This window comes from Orbicella franksi, chromosome 12, assembly GCF_964199315.1.
Source record: "Orbicella franksi chromosome 12, jaOrbFran1.1, whole genome shotgun sequence".
In the NCBI taxonomy this organism is placed as follows: Eukaryota; Metazoa; Cnidaria; class Anthozoa; order Scleractinia; family Merulinidae; genus Orbicella; species Orbicella franksi.
The window spans coordinates 2,890,132-2,914,464 of record NC_138156.1 but is presented as its reverse complement, the minus strand read 5'-3'; the positions used below and the strand labels follow the sequence as shown (position 1 = coordinate 2,914,464).

The following is a 24,333-nucleotide window of genomic DNA, read 5'->3' as shown; positions in this document are numbered from 1 at the left end:
AGGCAAGTAAATAGTTAAATTCCTTCAAGTAAATGAAAGAAGAATGAAAATAGTATCGCGCAAAGCAAGTATTTGATACTGAAGTTTCCTGACGACCGCATTTGACTTGTGCAAATACTGTTCCCTGAATGGTTAAAGAGTAATCGCGTTACAGATAAGATATTGGCTTGTCGAGTCATCAAAGTCTCTTAAAATAATCAGAGACCCATCTTTGATCCACTCGGAGCCCTTGGAACAAACACAACAAGCAGTGCTGCTGTACTGTTTTGATATGGAATCCATGAGCACAACGCCGAATTTACTTGTGAGTCCGGGTTTTAGCGATGATATAACCATGCAATAACTTGGAATGTGGCAAAATGTTTCAATTTTCCCTTGCAGGTCTTCAGCGTGACCTGCACTGTGCATAGGATAGTGGAGACATATCAATATCTCTCTGTAAGTTTGCGCTTTGAATTTTTGATATCGTGAGTCACCCGGCCAGCGAATAGCGGTGAAGCAACATACGGAAAATATGTCACTTCCCGTCAAGTAGCTTACCAGCTCCATTTTTGTGTGATTGCCTTGTCATGATATGGTAGTCTGGATTGCCTTTATTTTAGGAACATGTCTTACGAGTAACCTCAGTTACACGCTGGGTTGCTCTGTTTGCATTCAATCCTTACCTCAGTTCTCAGTTGAAAGAACAAATTTCCATTGCCTTTCCATTTTAGCACGTTGCTAAGTTAACTTTGTTATCTACAGTTGAACAGGAGTATCCCGATAAAAGGAATTAAGTTCCAAGCCAGTTCTGCTTCATGGAAGATGGAGCGACCTACAGTCAGCTTGCTGAGGGTGCGCTGATTTATGTCATATATTCATTTCTGAATAATCTTTTATTGTTATTTCTTATTAAAGAAATGTTGGAGCTAAAAACGGTTTTGCAAAGACCTATTAGAAACTTAACTTTGCAGAAACTGGTCTTAATCTTTGAGATTGTCTTACAAGTAACACATTTGGTTGGGTCTCACTATTGACGTAAATCCTCGAATTAGCGCCCGGGGCGCTTATTCCAAGTTTAGGAGAAGACGGGGGCACTTATTCGAGGGGGGCGCTTATTTAATTTTTCCCAAATCGTGGCCTGACGTGATCATTTTTTAATACATCATCTGCGCGTAAACACCAACATAAGCTGTTTATTTATTGACATAAAAAGCTGATCCTAAAGTTTAAATCGCGGCACTGTTAGTACTTAACGTGTTCAACGTGTTCACTAAACGTGTTCACAAACTGAAACTATGTACAAATCTGATACTACATGACGAAAACTATACATCCTTTGTTGTCTCATTACTCATCTACAAAATGGGGGAGAGGGGAGGGGGCACTTATTCGAGGGAGGGGGGGCGCTTATATTAAATTTCGGGCGATAGGAGGAGCGCTTATTCAAAGTGGGCGTTTGTTCGAGGGGGGGCGCTAATTCGAGGATTTACGGTATTACTCTAGTTTATTGTTTCACAGAGCTACGAACCGTTTTACGGCGCTCGAATATTTGTGGTGCTATCAAGTGGAAAAAGAAAGCTACTCAAGTAAGTTGGTTGAGTAAAACTAGGAAAATGGTTCTTTAAAAGTTGCAGGCTCTTATTAATATTTTTGCTGGGTCAAAGAATATTGAAAAATTCAATTGCAATTTTATTTCTTCACCTTAATTTTCACAGGCTGGATTTTTCAGCAGAATCTGGAAAAGTTATGAACAGGAAAACAGAATTTGTAAGTTACGAATAACGAACACATTTGAAGAGTTTCCGACTCTTATTATCCAATAGAAAACCGCCGAGCAAAGATGTAAGCGAGGTTTTCCTTATAACGAATTGGCCATGTCGATTAGCAACGCTCCCCCAAAGTGGCAGCTTTACTTAGTTCCGACTCAGAGACGTAAGGCTGAAAAAAATATTGCTTTTTCTTCTGGCTGTTAGAAAGAATAAAGAAACTATAGACGGCGGCTATTAAATCAGTAAAGAACTCTGGCTTTTGTAGATCTCACCTCGAGGAGAACAAATCACCAGTGTCACGGTCATGTTGGGTTGCTTTGGATATGAGGGATATGTCACCTTCACTGACCTTGCGGTTAAACCTATATATGGTAAGTAAACCCATATAAGGACTTTTGCTCAAGATGAAAAACGTCATTTTAGGAAAGATATGTATCTGAGTTATAGTAGTGAACAGTGATAACATCTTTCTTGCAGGCATCTGTCACACTTCTTTAAATTTAGCTAAACTAGTCGGACACCTTCAACAGGATGATTTTTTAAAAAATATCTTATCTTTATTTGCAAAGATTCCAGACTGCTGAAAAACCACAGTATCGAGCCAAAGCAACTCTTAGAGCCGTGCCAAGCACTAAGCAAGAGACCACTTGTTGAGTCTGGAGATTTCCTCACTGAAATACTCTATTCAGCGTGTTCACCAACAGTACGTACAGTTCAGTGTTGCAAACCCTTCGAGTGATCTGCAAACTTGTTAACAGTCTCATGGTCAAAGCCCTCGCAGAGCGCTTACGGGTTTCTGAACAAGAGACCCTGAAGACGAGCTGTCGGTCATTGTCGTGTATCCTAGATATTGGCCCAGACCACTTTTTCCAGTCATCATTTTCTTTTAAATAATTACTTAATCAAATGTATTATTAAATTTTCGTAGATAAACGACTTTTTGAAGGTTGTTCAGCCGATCGCCATTGGTGGTACAAAATGTAACCTGAAGAATAGTGCACGGCTTTGCGAAATTCTGTAAATAAAGTTGGACTTCTCTACAACACCTATACCTTGTGGTGAATACCAAGCCAGCGTCTGAACTCATCTTTCTCGCCCTGAAAGCCTGGTTACACTTAATGTCAGGGTGGAGAAAGGGGATTTTTGGTACTAACGACCTAAGGCACTAACACAACTATATCACTGTGTCCAATAAAGCATAAGAACGGGGGCAAAGTGACGCAAAGATGGTCACACTGAAAATTTACCGTTTTTTCTCTTACTGTTAGGATTCTGACGCAGTCACTTTAGTGACACAGCTAACGTTCAATAGGATAAACATGTTGAAGAGGAATTTAAGATTCTGGAATGGTAAGAATTGATTAACAAGTTTTAAGAACTTTCCCTTTTCTAGAATTAAACAAGCACGACAAGCTTGGCGAAGCTTGCTCTCTAACTAATCATTATGTAAAGGTCTGTAAATCTTTTCGTTTAAATCACATTTTCTTGGCAATTTCATTGTTAAAATTGACTAAAAGCGCTTGCCAGCAAAAACTAAATTGATAGATATACATCAAGTCTTTAACTAAGCCTTGATGTCTAACATACATTGCTCATCGTACCAACTGCGAGAATTTTATGAATTCGTATCTATGGCTTTGAAGAAATCGAATGTTGACCAGTAACTATTCAATTATCATTACTCATCGATCTTTTCTTTGTATTTCCTCTGCAGGTCCTCTGTCAATAGTAGTTTACGTTCATTTAGAAGACGTCAACGATATTGATTTCAGAAAGTAAGATAAAATGGTTTTAAAGTGGATGGTTTCCCTTTTTTTGAAAAAGTCTGGTTTAGTCCCTTCTTCGCCATTTTTCAATCGCGTAAAGTTGTAAAATGATTTAAGTTGATATGTAGCACTGAGCTAGTCTACATTCTCACGCACTCTAAAACTATGAGTTACTCTGAAATTGACGTTTGAATAACAAAATACTCCAGACCTGTCATTTCGAAAGCTACCAGATGCCATTTAAACAAAACATCTCTGATGATGGGCTGTTTTGCTCTCAAACAAAAGGTCAATTGTTGTTTCTGTTCTCCACATTTTTTTTACCACATTTGAAACGAGTTCTCTTTCAGGAGAGAGGTACAGATGCGATTACCGACACCAATATTCAGCAAGTTTTCCACGGTCTCAGTTATGGTCATATATGGAAACAAGGTAAATAGCAAATGCCTATATACCCCATATATGATCAATTCTAAAGTGCCTCATTTATTGAAAATTCAGTTTCGGGGGAGTTTCGGGTCATTGATTTTCAATTTAATCTGTACCTTCAGAAGAGGACATGCATGCATTGCAGACCTATATTTTTAAACTCGCCTTAGTTGATAAATTGTTTCTCTCCACAGATAGGTCCACAGTATCCAATCAATCGCCTCAGAAACATTGCAGTCAAGTAAGCAAAGACACGAGATTTACCTTCGTTTAGAATGCACGAGCAATCGGGAAAGAAGATAAATTTCAAGTCAAGACTGTAGTGCCATATCTATGATATGACAGTCAGACTATTACTCAGTAATTTTGTGTACTTTTTGTAAAGTTCTCTCTAAGTAGAAGCTAGTCATTTTTCACTCTTTTCTTTTCTTTTTCCTCAGAAATGTTAAAACGCAATATATTTTCATGATCGATGTGGATTTCGTTCCTTCGCCAGAATTAGAAACTATTGCAAGGTAGGTTGTAGGACCTTGTAGGCGTAACTTGCCTTTAATTATCACTTAAGGCAGGCTAAAAAAGGTTCAGTTAATGTCTGGCAAATGAAGTTCTTAAGTTTCAATCATTACTCACTCTCGTTTTAAATGTTTACTTTCAGAAATCAGATTCTTAAGTACAATGAGACAAGAAATGGTACCAATAACAAGGTTGCATTTGTCGTGCCTGCCTTTGATGGCGCAAGAAATGTGGTTAGTTCAGTTCTAGTTTTTAAGTAATCCTTTCTAAACTCCGTATATTGTACAGCGAGAAGCGAAAAATTGCAAGAAAAATTTGAACGCTGCGCAATTTGTAGAAATGAACGTCTCGCCTCGAGTTTTGCTCATAGAAAAAAAATAAACACTTAATCAGTCTTGATAGACTCTTTAAAGATCTAGCTAAAAGGCTCCATCTTACAAAGACCCGCAATGTATGATTAGTGCATGATTCGACTTTACTGATTATCACACACTTATGCTGGTCCTGATAGTTCGTGAGTGTTACACCACGCCCGGCAACTCACCCCTCCCCCTCCGTTAATGCTCGAGCGCCTGGTTAGTAATGACCTTACGGTTATGAACTTTTTTCAGAACTCTAGAGATCTTCCACAGACGAAGGAGGAACTTGTTAAAATGGTGAAAAGAAAGAAGAAATTGGCGCCATTTAGTATCCTTCGAAGTTGGTGCAATATATCTTAATTAATAACCAACAAGCTGCACTAGGATAAATGAATGGTGTTCCAAAATTCATTCCCTGACACCATTAGGCGTGGAGGCTGGGGCGCGTTCGGTGAAACGTTGTAGGTTTACTTGGTCAATAGATTCCGTATAGAATTCCAGTTCACTTTTCACCTGTTCTTTTATAACTCCTTGACTCGCCTCAGGACAAATCGAGTCTCCTTTGTCACATAGCTCCACAAACTATACCAAGTGGTACCACATCAATGAGTCATATGAAGTCAGCCGTTATCAGGATAAATACGAACCTTACTTAATTTTAAGGTGTGCACTGCAAAGTAGCTTATTATGGGAAGATTTTCCGTTAAAACGAGTTACCTTTTCGTAAATGATTAGTTCTAAAGTCATTAAGTACTCTAGATAGTCTAGGTAAACTGTATAGTTTCTTGTGTTTTATATCTTCTTCTGGCCGGGGTACGTTGATCTAGGTTACTTCAATTTTGGTCCTTCTTTACCGCGAATCTTGTGAGGGGCTCTTCACGTATTAAAAGGCGAAAATTGTTCATCTTTTGGGCTCTATTATGTTTTGCCAAGAGACGATCAACTCTTGGTTTTGCTAGCTGAAGTATTGGCTTCATTCTCGTCCCCAGAGGCCGCGCTCCTTTTGGTCAGCACCAAGAATCGCGATCTCTGGCCGGGTGCGATTCTCTGAACATGCGCAGAGAATTTGTTTCGTACTCTCAGCCAATCAGATCTGTCAAACTTGACTTTGAGCACGCGTAGAGTGACGGGAAGTCCGTGAATCGCGGACTTCCTGTGTTGAACCTTCCCAGAGGTCGCGATTCTTGGTGCCGACCAAAAGGAGCGCGGCCTCGGGGGACGAGAATTTATTGGCTTATGTTAGTACCTTACTTGTCTGCTGTAGAATAAGACCAAGGCTCAGTGAGCTCTTAAGTACCTTTCTCCTTTTGTTGACATAACGAGATTTGGAAATTCTTGTTTTGCAGATTGACTCCTGAACTTCCGCTGTACGACGAAAGGTTTACTGGTTACGGAATGAACAAGATTTCTCACGTCATAGAACTCGCACTACTGAGGCAAGTCACCCTTAGCCTCGATTTCATCGGTTTTTCTGTGCACGCACAATCGTTAGACGCATTCGAGAGCTTTAAAACGTTGTCTCAGCGGTATACAGTGCGCTTAGATTCACTATGGGGAATTCCTTATCCAGCACAGCTGCAGGTCGAACTCTTCACAAACTTGTCCTCTTAGCTATAGACAAACACCATTTCCACGAATAAACAGCTTCGTTCCCAGGGCTTTCCCTTCCCAATCTCTAACGGAGAAACCCTGGGAACGAGGTTGATGAGGGTAAGGGAGGCGAAAAACACTCTCCCTCCCCCTCTTCCGCGTTTAATACCTGTTTAAAAGGTTATGAATACACAAAGGGTTAATCGACAATTTCCCTCCGACCGACCTCACACTAATTGATCAAGCAGAAATATTTTCCTATCATTAACGTGTATATTTTGATTTCTCTCAGGTACAAATTCATAGTGCTGCCTAATGTTTGGATTGTTCATCGTTACCATACATTGTCACCCCTCTCATTCGCTCATTTGACGGTGAGTGTTTTGAGTGTTTCATTTTCCACATTTTCCTGCCACAGTCAAGGCGTCTTTTAGGGTGTCTTTCCTCTCATGTTAGACTTGTTATGATGTTGGCATTTTTCTATAACTGCGAGATCCACAACATTCGGTAGAAAATGGAAAGAGTGAGAGAATAAAAGTTGGCTGTTAAATACCTTTTAAAACTTTCTTTGCTCTTCTTCAATACTTCTAGGATCCAGACAGCAGGTTTGCAAATCGACTTCAGCGCTTTGAGTTTATCAGTGATTTATACAACAAACACAAGATCGGTCACTGCAAGGGTGCCAAGAACCAGTAGCTTAAGACTGAAACAAATTTGCTGACACTTAAAACTGAACATTGACGAGAAATTTTCCTGATGGTGGATTTTTCAAGCAAGGAGAGTGACGTAGAAGAATCCATTCAAAGGCAGACACGCCCTGTATAGACAAATATACAACGGCATGATTCACACTTAGATGTTGGCCATCATTCCACCGACAGATGGATGAAGTTTAAACGCAGATTGCCCACCGAACACTAAAAATGACCTTCTTTATAATCTTTCTCTAACTATTAATGGCTGAGGAAGGTAGCAATCCAAGGACATGCAAAATTCGACAAGCTAAAAACTCCTGACCCATCATGGATTAAGATTGCTAACCAAGCTACACATATCATTTGACACCAGCTCCTTTCTTGAACTAGCAAATTCGAAGTATTTTATAACTCTGACGACGTCCCACTGGTCGTTCCATATTCATTTATATGGTCTGTTCACAGACGTTTATTTTTTGCTATGAGCTATTTATCATCTTGCCCAACCCCCTTGCGTTTTGGCTCATTCATATCCCACGCGCCGGGTTAATATTTTGCTAAGCTTGCGATCACGACGATAGCCTGTCAACAAGCTCCGGCTGGAATTCGAAGGGCCAAAAAGGGGGAAGTGGCCGAGCGGAGAACGGGGTGGGGGTTAAGGCGTCTCTCCTCTCTCTCTGCTCCTGTCTCTTCTGTCCTTTTTCTTCCCACTTTCTCTTCGCCCCATCCTCGACTCGAGAACTTGTTTATAGGCTATCAGTACGACGAACTCAAGGGTCTGTGGACAGACTAGTATTTATATGACCACAATCTCGTGTTCACTTGTTGCGAAAAAATTGAGCGCCAACGAAATTGAAATGACCTGTACCTTGAACAAGGAAATAGTTATATTTTTGTGCTTTGCTGTATACGCTGGGAGAACAAATTCCCCCCAAGGACAACCGCTTTACCCTCACCACCTTGACTTGCTTTATAAAGTCTGTTTGCTTTATAAAGGAAGGATATTTACTTGTCCAGAGTTTGTTAATCTGTATTTTGTCTTCGTACAGGCGCGGATCTGATACCGAATTCCACCGTTTTACAGAAATTGGTCAGATGTTTCAAAATGACTCGGATAACCCCTTAAGGAGACTTCAGGGATAACAAATTCAGAACATTTCCGGTTCATAAGAAAGCATGGCCCTGGACCATGGGCTCCTGCCCTGGACCACTCTAGAACGCACTCGTTGTTTCGAAATCAGTCACCATTAATCCTAGATCCGCGCCAGTGATGCATAAATGCTTACAGTTCGAATATAAGACGTCTTTAAAACAGATAAAGTTGAGACACATCTCCAAATAATATTATAAAAAAATATCGAGTTACACAAATGCACGTAATTGCTTCTGCCGATGAACGTGTCAAATATTTAGCCAGGCTATTCCTGTACAATCAAAGTTGCCATATTTGATCTACATGTATTGACAATACGCCAAAGCAAAACTATCCTTGAGTATTCTAGTAATATGCAATTGTGAGCCGGATTCTTTAACAATTATTCCTCGAGCGCTCGTTGGATATGAGATGGTAGATAGCTAACGAGGCGCGTTGCGCCGTCGGAGTTGGCTATAACCATCTCATATCCAGTATGCGCCAGTGGAATAACTGTTTTATTAAAAACGCATCCAAATTATATATATTAGACTCAAATAAAAATAAAAAGCGCCCCAAAAAATCACGCGTACGCTTACCTAATTAGAAGAGCATGATATAATGGCTCATAACCTATGATGGCGAAGCCAATGAAAACTCGCGAATTGCATTATCCAATGATCCAGTTTTTAATAAATAGGATACAACAGGTGTTCTTGAATACCTCAGCTCCGAAAGTTTCGTTATACGCGGCTTGTGCTTACAGTGTATCTGTATTCGGGTACATACGGGTCGGAAATTTTGGCTTTTTGCGCAGATCATAACAAGGTAGCAAAAATTAAATTAACCCTATCACTCCTGTATTCTCCCTCCCCTAGTCAAATAGCTATAAAACGCTACAGATAGTTTTTCTCTGGGTGTCAGCTCGAGAAATAAAATAGAAGACCTTACATTTTCCTCCATGAGGCATTGTTTCAATTTTCTGCTGGGGTTTGCGCACAAAGCCAACCAAATACCAACCTCCTCTAGGTTTATTAAAAAGTGGAGGAACTGGAGTTTGAGGTATATTAGAAGTAAAAATATCAGGTCAAATTGAAAAAGATCGGTATTTATGTAAGCAACATCTAGGAACACATTTTATCAAGATTAAACTTTATCTTGGCCTTTCTCTTTACTACTCACCTCTATAAAACTTGTAACAGAGGATGGTACTTGGCCACCCGAAATAAACTAAGAGAAAACTAGAGCGATTTAGCTCTCGCTTAAATTTTAGTTTTCCATTTGTTTTTTTTTCTGTCTGAGGTTTTGGCGAGGCAGGAATTATGGTTTCTGTTATGATCAATTGAGATCACGTAAAGAGTTAGTTTTTGTTGCGCGGATGAATGGTAAGTAATTTTCTGCTAGGGTTTGAAAGGAATGGAAGGAAGCCAAGTAAACAGAGGGCCTGGGTACGAGCTTTGCATGCCATGCCTAGGGGGTCAAATGCATTGCAGAAATGATACAAATATACTAACATTTCTGCATAGTCAAAGGAAATAACAAGTTTGCACGCATTCTTAGTTTGAATACAAGGAAAGACTTCAAGTAGCGTTGAAAACAGTTTAAATCCCCAACTTTCCTCCTCAATATTTGGTTCTGTAGTGGTGGCCGAGTGGTTAAGGCGATGGACTAGAAATCCATTGGGGTCTCCCCGCGTAGGTTCGAATCCTGCCGACTACGATGACGCTTTTTTTCCCCCTTAAAAATTCTCTCCGTTATCCATTTTACCGACTGTTGGGGGAGCGCTCTCTAGAATACGTGGCATTTGCTTGAAATAATTACTCCTTGCTTGAAAAAGAGCATTTTCCGACAGTAAAATTTAGAGTGACAGGTCACAATACTACTGAATACCACTTGGAACTGTTGGGATCCAGATATCAGAGTCGAATGCTTTTTTCCCCACCATAATTCAGTTTCAGCCTTAAAATCGAAACTGGGCCTTGCTAGAATACGCTTTTGGCATTAAACTACGAAAAGCCATCGGTTCGACTTCCTCTGAGATGTGCCGAATTACCGCGAGCGAGTATCGGTGAGCGATTTGTTTTAAACAAGTAGCGACTCGTAACTACTGGAACAAGCGCTCGTTTCACTTAATTAGAAAATAAAAGGAATTTCTTAAACCCAAATCAATCGGCAAGATGCGTTAATGAACATCAACTTTGCAGTTCACTTTGGCAGCATATCTTGCGTGACGCAACGTCATTACTACTTGTCACGCATGCAAGGTGTCAGAGAAGTTATTCAGTTCCAAACAAGTTTAGGGCAAACATGAAACTGGCGCTAGCGGAAAACCTAGAAAGAAACGGTATATTTGAAATTAGACAGCACTTTTTTCCACTTAGGAGTATAACAAGTATTGGTGATCTGATAGAAAAACCTGACAAAATACTTGATAACCTGCAATGGACTAGTATGGCACATCATAGGGGGATTGGCCAGTTAGCCTACGGCCGACTTGAGCTTTTGCCAGTCTATATATTTACTCTATTTTAGCATTTACAAATAGTTTAAAGAGTGTTCGGACAGGTATTCAAAGGGTTCTTTACAACAGTAGAATAAATATTAACCATTCAAAGTACAAAGTTCAAGAAATCATGACGATAACAAAAACCACAGGCTTCCTGAACATCACTCCAGAGCTGTCAAAGCATCTTTGCCAATGTGTTCTGAGTGCAGGGGTACATCCAGATGTGCTGAAAGGGTTGATGCTGATGGGTTTGTGGTGTATATGACTTTTCTTGGTTTAAATGTAAGAAGAGGGGGAGGGGGAGGGGGAGGTGGAGGGTGATGAGCATCCCCCCCTGCATCATCTCCCCCAGATCCACCACTGGTATTTACATTTATTATCTACTGTTAATTAAGCTTTTCTCATGATGAGGAGTCAAGTGCAACACCACCATTGTGCCCAGCACCAAAATCCACAGCAAAATAAGTAGGACAGAGTTCATGGATATCACTTGGCAAAAGAGCCAAAATATAAACAAGTATATCAAGGTTCTGTAAGAAGCTAAAAACCGAAGACTAATCTGCAGGTGCTGGGAGGACTGGACTGGGGTTGTTGAAGACTGTCTTACAGGGGTGGGGGAAGAGGCAGACTTTAAACCTGGTGACATCAGGCAGGCAACACTTCTGAAGAGTCTTGAATTTGTGTACATGTTATCCAGTCTTTTGCCAAACTGGAAGCGGAGAAACAGTTTTAGTATGTTATACTCAACCAGATACCAATAGTCTCAAAAATAGAAGCAAAAGACCAACAGAATGGGTATAGGTATACTAATCATATCAAAATATTCATCACAAAATTGTCATTGTGACTGCTGTCAATGATAATTTCTGCATATGATCACAAGGAATGTAGAGAATTTGAGGTTTTAAAGTTAAAGACTTCAACAACCTTTTCATTAAGATGAGTGGAGAGCTTGAAGAACAGTCGTACTAATGCTGGATTTTCAAAGCTGCAAATGGGTTGTAGTTCTGGATCACCACTATATTTCACTTCAAACTTGCGAAGACCATTCATCATCTGAAAAAAAAAGCAATGAGATTGATATCATGTCTACAGGTTTAGTTTTTGACTTGCAGAAAAACGTTATTGACGACCATTGATAGATCACCGAGTATGATGCCAGTCTTGCCTGTTTCTTAAAATGAACCCCAGTTTCACATTATTTCTTCATTATTTTATATCACGTTATAATATAGATAGGACTCTGCAAGCACTCTGATTGGTCAAAAACCCATGTTTTATCAGAGTATAAAACATAGAAAAAGTGTGTTTTATTGTTTTGCACGTGGAAAATCTATATCATAAAGCAAATAAAGAAGCCTCAGCTGTGTATTACACTTTGATCAAACACTCCCGACACTTGAGAACATTCAAGAAATGTAGAAAACACTCGCCTGCGGCTTGTGTTTTCTACAATTCTCTTGTGTTCTCAAATGCTTGTCGTGTTTTATCACAGTGTAATACACGGCTTGGGCTTCTTTATTTGTCAAATATCACATCATAAAAAAAATAAATATCTACACAATGTTAATCCCACATACTTGATATCGCCCCAGAGAAGTTGGCACCAGTCCTCTCTCAGTCTCAACATGGTCTGGCAGGGAAGTTTGGGAACCTGGTAAAGTAGGGTGTCTTCTTCCAGATACCGCTGAAGTGGTCTCCCATTGTATGGAATTGTTCAATATGCTAGCATCAATGGAATCTGCAGTCTAAAAAGGAAACACGACTGTCATTACACCAATCCAGGAATATAATTCTTATTTGCAAAGCATACTGACCCTTACGATGCGTGTCAGTAACTCAGAAGTCTGCTTTAAGTTAGACACAAGTTTCCCCTCTTCAGATTTTCTATCAAATTCATTCTCTTGCGTACTACCACTGTTGAAGATGTTTGTAAGCAAACCAACAATGCCCCCAGTGTTCTCTTCAAGTTCCTGAGCTGCTTGGCTATTGCTATTTGCTTCATTAAGGGCAGATAACACTCTGGAGTGAAGTTCAACCATCTGTAAAAACATGAATAAGACTGTTATCAACACCATGGGTGTTTTGATAGAGATGCTTTTCAAGAAGTGGAGACATCTTAAGAGGATCTTAGCTTTCTTTTATTGACCTGTATTTCCATATCAAAATGATTAATGATTGTTGAATTCTGTCTCACAGTTGTGGCACATCCAGGTGAGATCAACAAAAGGCATGACGGTCTTTTCTTGTTTAAAAATAATGGGGGATCTTTGAGTCAGAGAGAGAATTTTCTTACTCAACATTTTATATCTTTTTGATCTCTGATTGGGGGAACAAGCAAAATAAATTTGCAAATGAGATAGACACACACACAAAGAGTCCCCTGTCCTTGTTCCTTGCATCATAAAATTGTTCATGCATGAGACAAGGCTAAAGCACCCCTTGTTACTAATTTAAGGTTTAATACAGGTCTGGAGGGGATCAGATCTTTACCTCTTGAGCAAAGGCTCCTCTGTTTTAGTTTTTTATCTAAAGAAACAGAGAAGTAAGAAGGTAAGGTCTTAATGACTTAAAACCTGACCTTTGTGGCTCCTGGCTGTTGGAACACTGATTTGAATGAGTATGAAGGTCCTTCCAGCTCTGTAATATGTGCCTTGATGGCTGAGCTTGATGCAGTTAAGCTAGTTTGGGTGGCACTCCAGCGATTTCCAGACGGAGCTAAAAATGCATTTTCTCCTGGTAAATTAACAAAAAGAATGCAATCAAAAAAGGACAGTAATGCTGTGCTTACACCTGGTGAAGTTAAGATTAATAGTCTCAAGGTTCAAAAAAATAGGCAGTATTTGAAGTGGAGAGGTTAAAGTATTTATAATTTACATGACTCAGAACATTACTTCATTCAGCTGGGAGTAGTGCTGAGAGCAGGCAAATTTATTGTTAATTTCTAATTTGCACTGGAGTGCAAATTATTGTCAAGTGTGCATGTTCGTAACTGTCCCAGCTGTATAATAAACGAGTACTTGTATGACAGCTCGAGCAATTAAGGATTTACACTACAAGTGCTATTTGAAAATTTTGTCAAATTGCACTCCCTTAAAGGCTTGTGCAGTTTTGCAAGAATGTTTGAATATCCCTTGTAGTGTGAATCCCTAAAATCATTGCACTTGCATTCATAGGATTACCTAAAGATACAAATGCACAACTGTCTTGCCACACTCTTGCCCAAGGGTAAGATTGATTGTATTATTATTACTCTGGTCTTTTAGCAAAGGGCAATGGTTTTTAGTCACTAAAAATCAAGTATTGACAAAACCTTAGGGCAACACTTTATATCAACATGATTGAATGCAGCTCCAACAATCAACATTCCTTGTCTACAATACATAATAATTATGATACAAACCTTCTTCAATCATGTCCACCAAATGTGACTGAGCAAATACCTAAAAAACAATAACTTTTTTAATGCCATACATTGCAGAACACTTAATAACATTGGTTTCATAAGTCACTGGAACACCCACTCCTTTCCTCTGTTCAGTTTGTACTGTTAATTGCACTTTGCCCTGTGCATTTTACTTTCCTGACAACAATAATTGAAAGGTGGGTAGGGGAGAAAGAATTATTGGGACACTTGCTCTATTTCCTCCCCTTAAATATATACAACATTATGCTGGATACTACAAAAGGACTATCAACAATACATTATAGGTTGTTATCATCGTCATCATCATCAGTCCTCATTGTGCCATGGGACACATATTAGGTTTCATTGTAAGTTGTCTGGAGGTCAAAATAGTTCGTAATTGATATTTGTGAAATCAAAATTGAAAATTAGCTTGAAGTTTGATAACACTAATAATTCTAACTGTCAAGGTTGGTTTTAACAGGACTGTTCGCTTACTAAATGTAACATGTACAATGTACCAACAAGAAACCATCTGCCGTAAAAACTTTACTGTGAACTTTTAAACAAATAACATTAAATATAACTAATATTTTCAACTAAACCTCAATACCTTAATGACTCTAAAGAGTAGATGAGCATCTTTAACTGAGCTAAGATTGAAGCGACAGGCACGGGACACAAACTCAAACAACAAGGCTGAGTAGAACAGGAGGTTGTCAAAAATAAAAGATTTCCTAACAAAGAGAATAAACACAATTAACCCTCAGACAAATACACAACCACTTCAGGCATATTAACAACCACTAGCACAATAACTGAATGACAAATTTTTGTGTCCTCTTAAATAAGGTAGATAAACTTGTGAAGATGAGGGCTTCAGAGGTTCCATGGCACCTTTACTCACTTAAAGACTGAAGCACACACCTCGAGTAAAGCTGTTTGTTCCAAAGGGTTACAGTTTTAACTGTAAACTTCTCAAATGATACAGGACAGATCAAAGCCCTACAACTTGATTGCAGCAACTTCTAACAGAGATTGTGATCACACCATGTTTCATATAGTAATGATTACTCTGAAACTGTCCTCATGGGTACAGGTCCAGCAAAGGTAGAACTGAACACTTTGATCACAGCAAGAAAATACAACAGAGGACTGAGAGGTAACAAATAGAGCACTAACTTAACTTCATGATTGTTAGCTTTAGTCCTAGGAGGTCTCTGTTTTCTAGTATTCTTGACAAAGTTTACATACCACTTGAGTTAATATCAGGTCTCCTTTAACTTTGAAACCAGTTCACATGTGTAAACTTGAAGAAGCTAAGTCATGTATATCACAAATGGCATTATTATTAGTTAAGTAAACACTATTCACCATTGTGGGCTGGCAGTTTCTCTGGACTCCTCACTCCCACTAGCTGTAGAGCCATCATGATGGTGCTTTGAATATCTCCATGGCTGAATATAACTTAGCCAGGTTTCCAACACCTGTAAAGGTTCACAAGAAACCTTTAGTTTCTTTCATCTCACACAGTGACCATGAATTCATCACTTTGCATTTCCTCATATTTATCAGATTCAAGAAGGAATGCTATGATTAACTCACGACAAAAATGTTGACAAACAGTAATCAAATTCTATCAATGAGAGAAATGCTAAAAAAGGAAAGTTCTGAAATTTAAAAAGCTCATCAAGCAAATTAAGGCCTCTGAAGTGCAACTGGCTCATAGTTCTTGGCACGAATTAAAAGTAACATGTAGTGGCTAGTATTTCTACTCCCCACTGGATGGGAAGCTAGTCCATTGCAGGTTAGTCCCAGTATTCTGTCACGCTACCCTATTAACAATCTATCAGAATCCATAATAGACCTGGGTGGAGAGAGGTACTGTGAAAGTTAAGTATCTTGTCCAAGAACACGACACCATGATCTCACCAGTTACCTCCTCGACTTTTTCAAGTAGAGGGCCAAACATTTAATTTTCACTGCTTCATTGCTGCTCTTTCTATTTCCTGGGTCAATTTCATGTTAGCTCCATCTGCCACTGCCAAACAACTTTCATATCTCTAAAGTGAAATGAATGATATAATTTTCACAAAAGAAGACTACTTCAAAAATGAATGGGAAAATACTTACATATCTAAAGGAAGAATCCAGAGGCCAGTGGGAAAAGCAATGTTGCAGAAAATAATAGAGCTTCTTTTGGAGAAACTGAGGTATGATTTCCCTGCAAGATAAACATTCAACAAATATTCAAAAGAATCAAGTAAACCTACAAGGAAAAACCTACTGCATGTAATCAACTGTATACAGAGAACTTGACTAAGAGCTGTCGTTGGAAAAACTTTTCATGCAACTCATGTAACAAAGTGTTGACATCATAGGGACATACTGATGAACAGAATTGGGAACCTTTTTACAGAGCAGCCCAAATAACTGTTATTGTGGAATATTGTTTTGTTGAAAAAGGCATACAAACGAGGCAAAAGGGTCAATACAGAGTAGAATTGACCCTTTTGCCTCATTTGTATGTCAACAGCTTTTGAAAACAGCTTTTGGGACACTTGCTTTAATGAGACTTGCATAGAACCAAGATCTATGAATGACTCTAGGATGAAAAGTCAAATGTAGTACCTTCTGAGTTCATCAGATGAATGTAGAATAGGAAGCTGATTCAGGTCAGGTGTCTTGATGTACACAAAGGAATGAATATGCTTGACTAACAACCTGACCACACGCACATGGTCTAAAGATGGCATGAAATACTCCTGAATTTACAACAAGAAGAGAAAATCTCATAAATCCTGGCATTATGCCAACAATATTACTGATCTTGCAATTTATGAAATTACATGTAACTACTAGAATACAACTTGTGATGGACTAGCATTCAATTTAGAGGGAATAGCAATACTCTGCACTGCTTCATGTTTTTAAAACAAAGTTAAATACCATAGCAAGTGGGCTATTGGCCTACTCTACTAGACATGTAAACATTATAAACTTGTAGTCAGGTACCTGTCCATGAGAAAGGACATTGCTTGAAAAAGATCCCACTGTGTTCTGATTTAGCCAAAATTCTATTAAAACCTACAAGTCAGAAAAAGAAATTTGTTCAACAATAGTTATGTTCAATGATTAAATATAAACAAAATCAAACAAAACCCTCACCAAATCAAAGAATACTAGTGCCTCTGGCTAGCAAACATGTTTTAGGTAAAGGTTTTAGGTTTTAGGTGCTGGTAAAAACACTAATCAGGGTCACTATGCTGTGTTTTAGTCAAGACACTTGATACTCTCCCTATAACCCTATCTACCAAGGTGTATAAATGGTAACAGATATTATTGTTAAGGAGCCTAATGAAAGATTGGGGAACAGCTTGTAATTCTCTTTCAAGGCTACAGAAATTAGATTAAGTGCTCAAAGTTGTGGGCCATTGAGTTCATCAAGAGGCCACCTTCACCAGTTAGCACGATGTCATGTATTTACAACCCTAAAGCAAGCTATTATATACAAACATCACTCACTTGAACAAATATCTCAGATCTCCATATTTCCTGCGAGGTGTGATCAAGCACTCCATGATGTGTGGTGGGTGGACTAACTCTTCCTGATGAAGGTTTAATCAGACCTTTAAACTGATTTTGAAAATACTGAGTCCTTGTATAGGAACTGGCCTCATGCCTGCACAACAACAACAAAAGTGGCACGGTTGAAAAGACTTGCATGTTACTGAAATACAAGTTTCTGATGGGCTTGTCCCCCCTTGGCTCCTTATTTCTGCCATTTCAAACTACAGCTGTATGAAAGAATAATTTTGTGGTAAGACAGCAAGAGTAAAGAAAATCAAAAATTTTCCAAAAAATATAATAAATTTGAAAGTTTATTTGACAATGTCATCCTGAAGGGCATTCAAAATATCTGTTAAAATGTATATAGAGATTGAATTGGGAAACAAAAGAAGAATTGGAAGCACAGTTAAGAATCTTAACTGATGAAGGGTTAACCAGTTGACTGTCTACAAGGCCTGTTGTTATCTCAGTTCAAGGGTGACCAAATTTTCATAAAGAACACTAACTAAAGAAGTAATCATGGTGTGGCACAGCAGCTACTTTTTGGGGTAGAGACTAACGTTTGCATCTCATGACAGTACAGTGTATTTGTATTTTCCTAAAGAGAAAGTGTTTTCTCAAATCATTTGTACAGCATCTCTTGATTCCTTAAGAGCTATGCAAAATTTGAAGATGCATTTTTCAAAGACCAAAATAGTAGAAATAAGGCAATGCTTACATGATGAAAATTCAATAATTATTCATAGAGCAGAGCTTGCACTCCAATAAATAGCTGCAGTCCACCTTAATGAGAAGACATTACTAACATTTCTCATATCCATAACTTACCAGGAAGAAAGTTTCCGTATTGATCCAGTGGAAGGCTTAGCCTTCAAGTTACTTGGCAGGATAGGTGATCCATCAGATGGCAAAAAGAAGTTAAGGTAGTCCTCCACCACAAACAAGTAGAGAAAGTCCTGAGGTGCAGTCAGGCTTGATTCCTACAGTTATAACAATTCACAACAAAGCCTCTTAGCGTGCGGCTTGTTTTTAGACACTTTTTAGGCAAAATAAATAAATTAAAAAATATTACATCATTCAATAAATGAGTAAGCAAATGAATGAATGAAAAAAAAAAATGAAACAAATGGCACGGCATGGCATGACATGGCACATTGCAGTGCGGTGTGGTGCGGCGCGGTGCAACATGGCGTGGCAGTCAAAACTGAATGACAAACTATATAAACAGAAAACCCTATTGAAAAGTTGGAAAACTAAAATCAAAATTATCTCTTATACTAGCTTAATCCTGGATTACCTTCATCAGGCTTTGAACAACCCGGCATTGATGGTTTGATAAGATGGAGCAAATGTTCAATCAATCCATGGACATATCTTACCCTGTTGGTTTCCTGATGTACAATATAGTATGCAAAATGAAACATGTAGTACTCAAAGGCATCTTTAAAAAGTCAAGGAACAGTATAAATGCTATGACTGTTAAAGAAAGTCATGCACACTGTACTTTCTAGTCTTGACACAGATGCTGTTATAATACTACTAATGATCTCAGTGGACTATGTCGCCAGAACATGGATTTATTTGGTTTGCCTCTCTCACAGAGTATGATACAAGCCAAAGTCCTTTTTAAGTGTCTCTTCTTCCCTGGAGGAGGTAGGAAGAGCTGATAACCTGGGCTCAAGGCCACAGTGTTAAGGTTACATCCCACCTTTACAGGTGTCCTTCGGGAAAAAAAATTTGTATGCCGGCAGTTTCAATAAAACCCCAACAAACTATATTTATGAAAAGAAAGCTTAATAAATGTAGTTTATGATAAAAATACAATTTAAGTGAGTTTTTCTTTTAAGAAGTGTCAAGGGTGGGTAAGGGGTGAAATGACTGAGGGTTCTTCTATTGAATTTATAGGCTATGGGATGCCGCCACACGAGCAAAAATTAATGGTTGCAGTCTTATTCACAAGGTATCAATCAACAAAAGTGTGTTGGGCTTTTTCAATATTCTGATTGGTTGTCAGATATTCCCATCTAAAGTTTGAGTAACTATAAATATGCCAGACATGTTGCATAGATAGATGCACGAGAAAACAGTTGTTAAATATCCAAATTTCCCGACACAATTTCGTTTGCCATTATCCCTAGAATGTTCAGGCGAAATTTCACGAAAATCTGTCAAATCTGCATACCTATAAATTAACTCAAAGTGAATGTAATCCTCCCAAAATCAAAAGAGAGATTTTAGCTTGTAAAGGTTCGTAAACAACTCACGCCACACCAGGAGGTTATCTTGCCAAATGAAACTGCAAACCAATGGAACAACAGGACTTCCTTGCATCAATGACAATGGTTCAGGATTTTCCTGGAAAAGCATTGTGTTGCAACACGTTTTCTATCTTGCTGTTGCATTGAAGAGAAAGAAACTAAAATGGGCAAAGTAGCCAAAGGCAAAAGAACAAATGGGCGATATAAACAATACCAAATAACATGAAATACAAGCTCCAAGATGAGCGCTTGCCACAAAAATTTCCCCAGGCATGGTTTTGTCCATTTAAGTGATTATGACACCTTCCTGGTTTTATTAACTTTATTTGAAAATATGTTTTTTCTAAATAACTCGGCCACTTTTTATCAGTACTTATGGTTTTTCTGGGTGATAACATAAAAAAGAATAGAGTATTTTGTAAGTCAAAAATAAATACATTTTAAAATGAACTCTCATTAACAATAATTAGATTTATTTATGAGCTCAAGATTACTACACTGTATGGGGTGATAGTTGATGAGGCACAACGCTGCATCAACTATCACATAATATTGTTTCAGTATAAGTAAATGTAAGTAAATTTCATTCAAATAAGGATTTCCAATCTTTTCTCAATGCAGTATTAAACTACACGCTCAAGCAAATAGCAAGGATTGAATTGTTGTTTGAAAGTTGTATTTGTGCATGCAGACTCAGTGGTTCATTAAACAATTTTCAGGTTTTCAAGTCACATACGTGTAATGGTCAGTTATGACACAGAAAATTCTAGCTGCTTCATGTATGGTACTTGAAATCTTTAATTCTTCAGTTGTACCCATCATTTTGTTTCATTTAGTTTCAATTTTGCAAGATACAGTAAGTGAAGTTTATTGCAAATCTGGCAGCCTCTGCTTCCAAATGATTGAAACTTTCAAGTGTGAATTTAACCTTCGAGGATAATTTGGATCAATAAATTATGTCAAGATCACATGGCAAGATAATGCACATGAGGCATTTAATTCACATAAGGATACTAAGTAACACTGCATTTCTGGCCTCACCAGGGGTTCTGGCTGGTATTTTATCATGATAAAACACTGGAATCATGCCTTCTGATAATGAGTTCTGTGTTGGGAACTGTAAGCAGAATATAGAAGTAATTAATACCATTACCTATGACAGCATTATGTACCATCAAATTTGTTCTCTTAGGTACATTTATAATTTAAGGCCAGCTTCCAGCCATTTTTTTTTAAGTTCCTAGGTTTTAATGCTTTAAAGCCATGCAAAAAGTAACTATACCACAAAATCTCAAGGAGTGGGACATGTAACCATGCACCACTCTCAAACCCCTTGACCACTCTATATAATACAGTCAAAGCTCTCCTGGTGACTGCTCATGTAGACATCTAGTTGCAACTTCCATTGTGCAACCCTGTTTAAATTGTTACTTACAAGAACTTTGACTGCAAACTATAAACTAATGGAAATGTTATTTATTTACCTGATCAAACTGAAAGAGAACAATAATTATTTTATAACAGTCTATTACTACTGAAATTCTGTAAACTGCAAAAAGCAAAGATAAATCAAACTCACTGGAAGGCAACTAATAAAGAATTCATATCGGTGTAAATCATCAGCTTGCAGCATGTCAATCAATTTGAAAACTGTGCCACACGGAGATAGAAACCGACGTACTAAGTCAAACTCTCTACTGTCTCGTGATAGGGTTTTAAGACCCCAATCTGTTGAGCCGGAATAGCCAAAAATGTTATTGAGGAGCTGCGGAAAGAATCCATGCAGATTCTGCAACACAACATAACATTATAAATTAGTTCAAAGAAATTATACACACTGATTGGTTTAAAATCATTACTTGGTAGCAATACAGAACTACAACGAACTGTTGACATAATGATGGCGCGAGCAAAGAGAATTTACATTTTGATGATCAAATTGGACAAGTTGTTTTCCTTTCTTTGTCCATAGTTTATAGAGGGGAATGGTTATGGAAATGAACCTGACAAAGTTCTTTGTTACATGTTTTTATTTACTTTTTTGGCCCTGACAGTGCACCAAATGCAATAGTTGTTTACTACATACTGAGGAACTAACCAACAGAAACAGGTTGGTTACGTAATTCATGCATAGGGTATGAGCGCAGAACAAAAGATTGTGCACAGTCATGGACCTTCCAACAAAAATCTTGCCTCTTTGTTTGCTCCTCTGATGTTTGCTGGGCTTAATAACCAGTCCCCACTTTTAACTATGCCCTGCCATGGAATTTTCTAAAAGAAATAGAAAACATGTTCCTCATGTTTCTATCAAGTTATAGAAACACTCAGGGAAGATTGGGAGAACTCGAAAAAGCTGTGGAAACACTCATCTGTTGGCTCGTGTTCCAACAGCATTTTTCATTCTTCCAAACTTCCACTTGTGTTTCTATAACTCAATAGAAAGATGATACATGTTTTGTACAATGTATTTCTTAATTAACAATCATTTGATGGCAGAGTTGAACTTGCACTAGAAAAATTAGAAGGTAACTATACAGCAACTTACTATTAACCTATTGCAATTGGTCAGAGTGATTACTTTGCTCATACATGTGTACATATACATACTTTATTTATCCCAAGGGGGATATTCAGAATAAGGTACAATAAAAAAAACTTTGGTTTCGGTTTTGGTTTATGGACACCAAACTGCCAATTCCCTCTATGAGATGCATTAACAGGGAATCATGGTAGTTGTATTCATCAAAATAAATATCCAGTCCAAGATGATGAATACGACGACCATGAATAGAACTACCATGATTCCCTGCAGGCGCATCTCATAGAGGGAATTGGCCACATTCAATGTAACAATATTTTAACATGGTTCTGAGGCTTTTGGGTCAAAACTGTAAATTTTTTAAGTGTGTTTTGTCTCTCAATTCCCAAAAGAGACTTGGATACATAGTAAACAACACCAAATATAGACGATTGTCCTGAAAGCCTTGGAGCCATGTTAGAATATTGATGTATCGAACATGGTCTATTGCCCATTGAAAACCACACTAGTTGGGAGATAAATAGTTTTCCTTTCTACATTCCACAGTGATCCATTCCTTAATTCTCCCAGTCTAATTTAACCCAAAGACTCCCGTGCCGCCCGTAACCGGCAGTGACGAACATTGGCCTTTGTTCAACTTCTGCCATTATCATGTCACCTTCGACCAAAATTGATATCATCTATACTCAAGTTCTGCAGGAGGGAAAGATCTTTCCAATGATACCCACATCAGAGTGATCAGCTCAATGGAGCCTGAAATATGCATTAAATTTTCAGAAATTTGAATAAAAATTTGGCAGCAAAAGTTCCCATGACTACACTTAAATACTGCATGGTAAAAATTGCCTGTCTCGATGACGCTTTCTCGCAAATTTTCTAACTGGAAGCAAGCCCACCAGAGGGTCAATAACTGCAGCAAAAAGATAAGAAAAGGAGAAAAATGAAATAAATAAATAAATAAAACAGAAAGCCTAAAGATGTTGGTCACTTTCTCATCCAGAAACAAAAATGCCATATAACGCAATGCTAGTGGAAAGAAAGGCATGCTGTCATGTTGCAAATGCCTCTTTGAGTAGTTTGGAGCTAACTTAGCCCATATCCAGGCTGAAAATCTCCAAAATGTCCAAAAAATGCGTTTTTGGCAAAAAGCTCCAGGAGTCAATGGATTAAATATGCACATTTATTTAACACAAACTGATTAGTATAGAATATTTGCTGAAATAAAACGACTGAAGGTTGATTTGAGTACCTGTGTGGAAGAGCCTTCTATCAACTTTTCAATCTCTTCACATCTCTGATACAACGGCTTCTGCAAAGCCTCTCTAGATTTACTCTGGTTGATGAAAGATGAAGAGAATATATTTTCTGTGACCTCCATAGAAAACCTACCCACGACTTAAACATACAGCTGGAATAACTCATTTTGAATATTGTTGATCAGGATTTGGAGGTTCTCACTACATGTAAGCTTAAAGTCTTTAAAAGACCTAGTATTAGAAGTTTACAGCTGGGTCACGAAAAAACACGGTTGCAGCGCATGTGAAACTGTGATGATAAAACTTCTAAGTTTCACGCGAAAGAAATATATAGGAAGGTCTTTTTAGGTAGTAAGCATATTTTATCCATTAGCAGGCCAATTCTTACCGTAAATAAGTCGACATTCATGATATACGGTTTACAGGAAAATACTGAGCAGTCTGAGTAGTGCTCCAACTGGAAGCAGTTGCGGAGAAGGGACCAAATAGTAAAGATCTGAAATAGATACCCAAAATAGGATCCCCGGAAACCTGGTCATGTGACTTTCGCCCCTCCTCGCCAA

General features: G+C 38.3%; 2 protein-coding genes and 1 non-coding gene across 6 annotated transcripts; 2 read left to right on the top strand and 1 right to left on the bottom strand.

The window, feature by feature from the left end:
- Positions 1 to 36: 36 nt before the first annotated feature.
- Positions 37 to 7,530, top strand: LOC145463789 (xylosyl- and glucuronyltransferase LARGE2-like). Its single transcript, XM_081447586.1, has 16 exons — positions 37 to 438; positions 745 to 834; positions 1,486 to 1,568; positions 1,698 to 1,749; positions 2,017 to 2,122; positions 2,321 to 2,454; positions 3,020 to 3,101; positions 3,466 to 3,526; positions 3,868 to 3,949; positions 4,141 to 4,187; positions 4,387 to 4,461; positions 4,602 to 4,692; positions 5,071 to 5,146; positions 5,364 to 5,481; positions 6,165 to 6,782; positions 7,000 to 7,530. The coding sequence occupies exons 2-15, from the start codon at positions 805 to 807 to the stop codon at positions 6,427 to 6,429; spliced, it is 1,302 nt and encodes a 433-aa protein (XP_081303712.1). The 5' UTR covers positions 37 to 438; positions 745 to 804; the 3' UTR covers positions 6,430 to 6,782; positions 7,000 to 7,530.
- A 1,999-nt stretch (positions 7,531 to 9,529) lies between these two features.
- Positions 9,530 to 24,300, bottom strand: LOC145463786 (sphingomyelin phosphodiesterase 4-like). 4 transcript variants are annotated; one of them, XM_081447578.1, is made up of 18 exons: positions 24,159 to 24,300; positions 23,764 to 23,847; positions 21,555 to 21,764; positions 20,990 to 21,092; positions 19,097 to 19,158; positions 18,546 to 18,697; positions 17,673 to 17,829; positions 17,163 to 17,234; positions 16,779 to 16,912; positions 16,281 to 16,371; positions 15,522 to 15,634; positions 14,761 to 14,884; positions 14,145 to 14,184; positions 13,323 to 13,477; positions 12,559 to 12,783; positions 12,322 to 12,489; positions 11,669 to 11,797; positions 9,531 to 11,450 (listed from the first exon to the last, which is right to left on the bottom strand). In XM_081447578.1, exons 1-18 carry the CDS (start codon positions 24,177 to 24,179, stop codon positions 11,118 to 11,120), a joined length of 2,373 nt encoding a protein of 790 aa, XP_081303704.1. In that variant the 5' UTR covers positions 24,180 to 24,300; the 3' UTR covers positions 9,531 to 11,117. The 4 variants fall into 4 exon arrangements, with proteins under 4 accessions (XP_081303703.1, XP_081303704.1, XP_081303705.1 ...); XM_081447577.1 differs by having other exon boundaries at positions 9,530 to 11,450; positions 23,764 to 24,300; XM_081447579.1 differs by lacking the exon at positions 24,159 to 24,300 and having other exon boundaries at positions 9,534 to 11,450; positions 21,555 to 22,246; positions 23,764 to 23,814.
- Trnas-aga (transfer RNA serine (anticodon AGA)) lies at positions 9,873 to 9,954 on the top strand. Its single transcript has one exon. It is a non-coding gene; the product is annotated as a tRNA-Ser (tRNA).
- Positions 24,301 to 24,333: the final 33 nt, after the last annotated feature.

Coding starts and splice junctions, on each gene's coding strand:
- LOC145463789 (XM_081447586.1), top strand. CDS start 805: ATGGAGCGACCTACAGTCAGCTTGCTGAGG. Junction 835..1,485: donor CTACAGTCAGCTTGCTGAGG/GTGCGCTGATTT, acceptor GTATTACTCTAG/TTTATTGTTTCACAGAGCTA. Junction 2,455..3,019: donor ATTCAGCGTGTTCACCAACA/GTACGTACAGTT, acceptor TCTTACTGTTAG/GATTCTGACGCAGTCACTTT.
- LOC145463786 (XM_081447577.1), bottom strand. CDS start 23,892: ATGGAGGTCACAGAAAATATATTCTCTTCATCTTTCATCAACCAGAGT. Junction 21,765..23,763: donor TAGAAGGCTCTTCCACACAG/GTACTCAAATCA, acceptor GTTGTGTTGCAG/AATCTGCATGGATTCTTTCC. Junction 17,235..17,672: donor GATCTGAGATATTTGTTCAA/GTGAGTGATGTT, acceptor TCTGACTTGTAG/GTTTTAATAGAATTTTGGCT.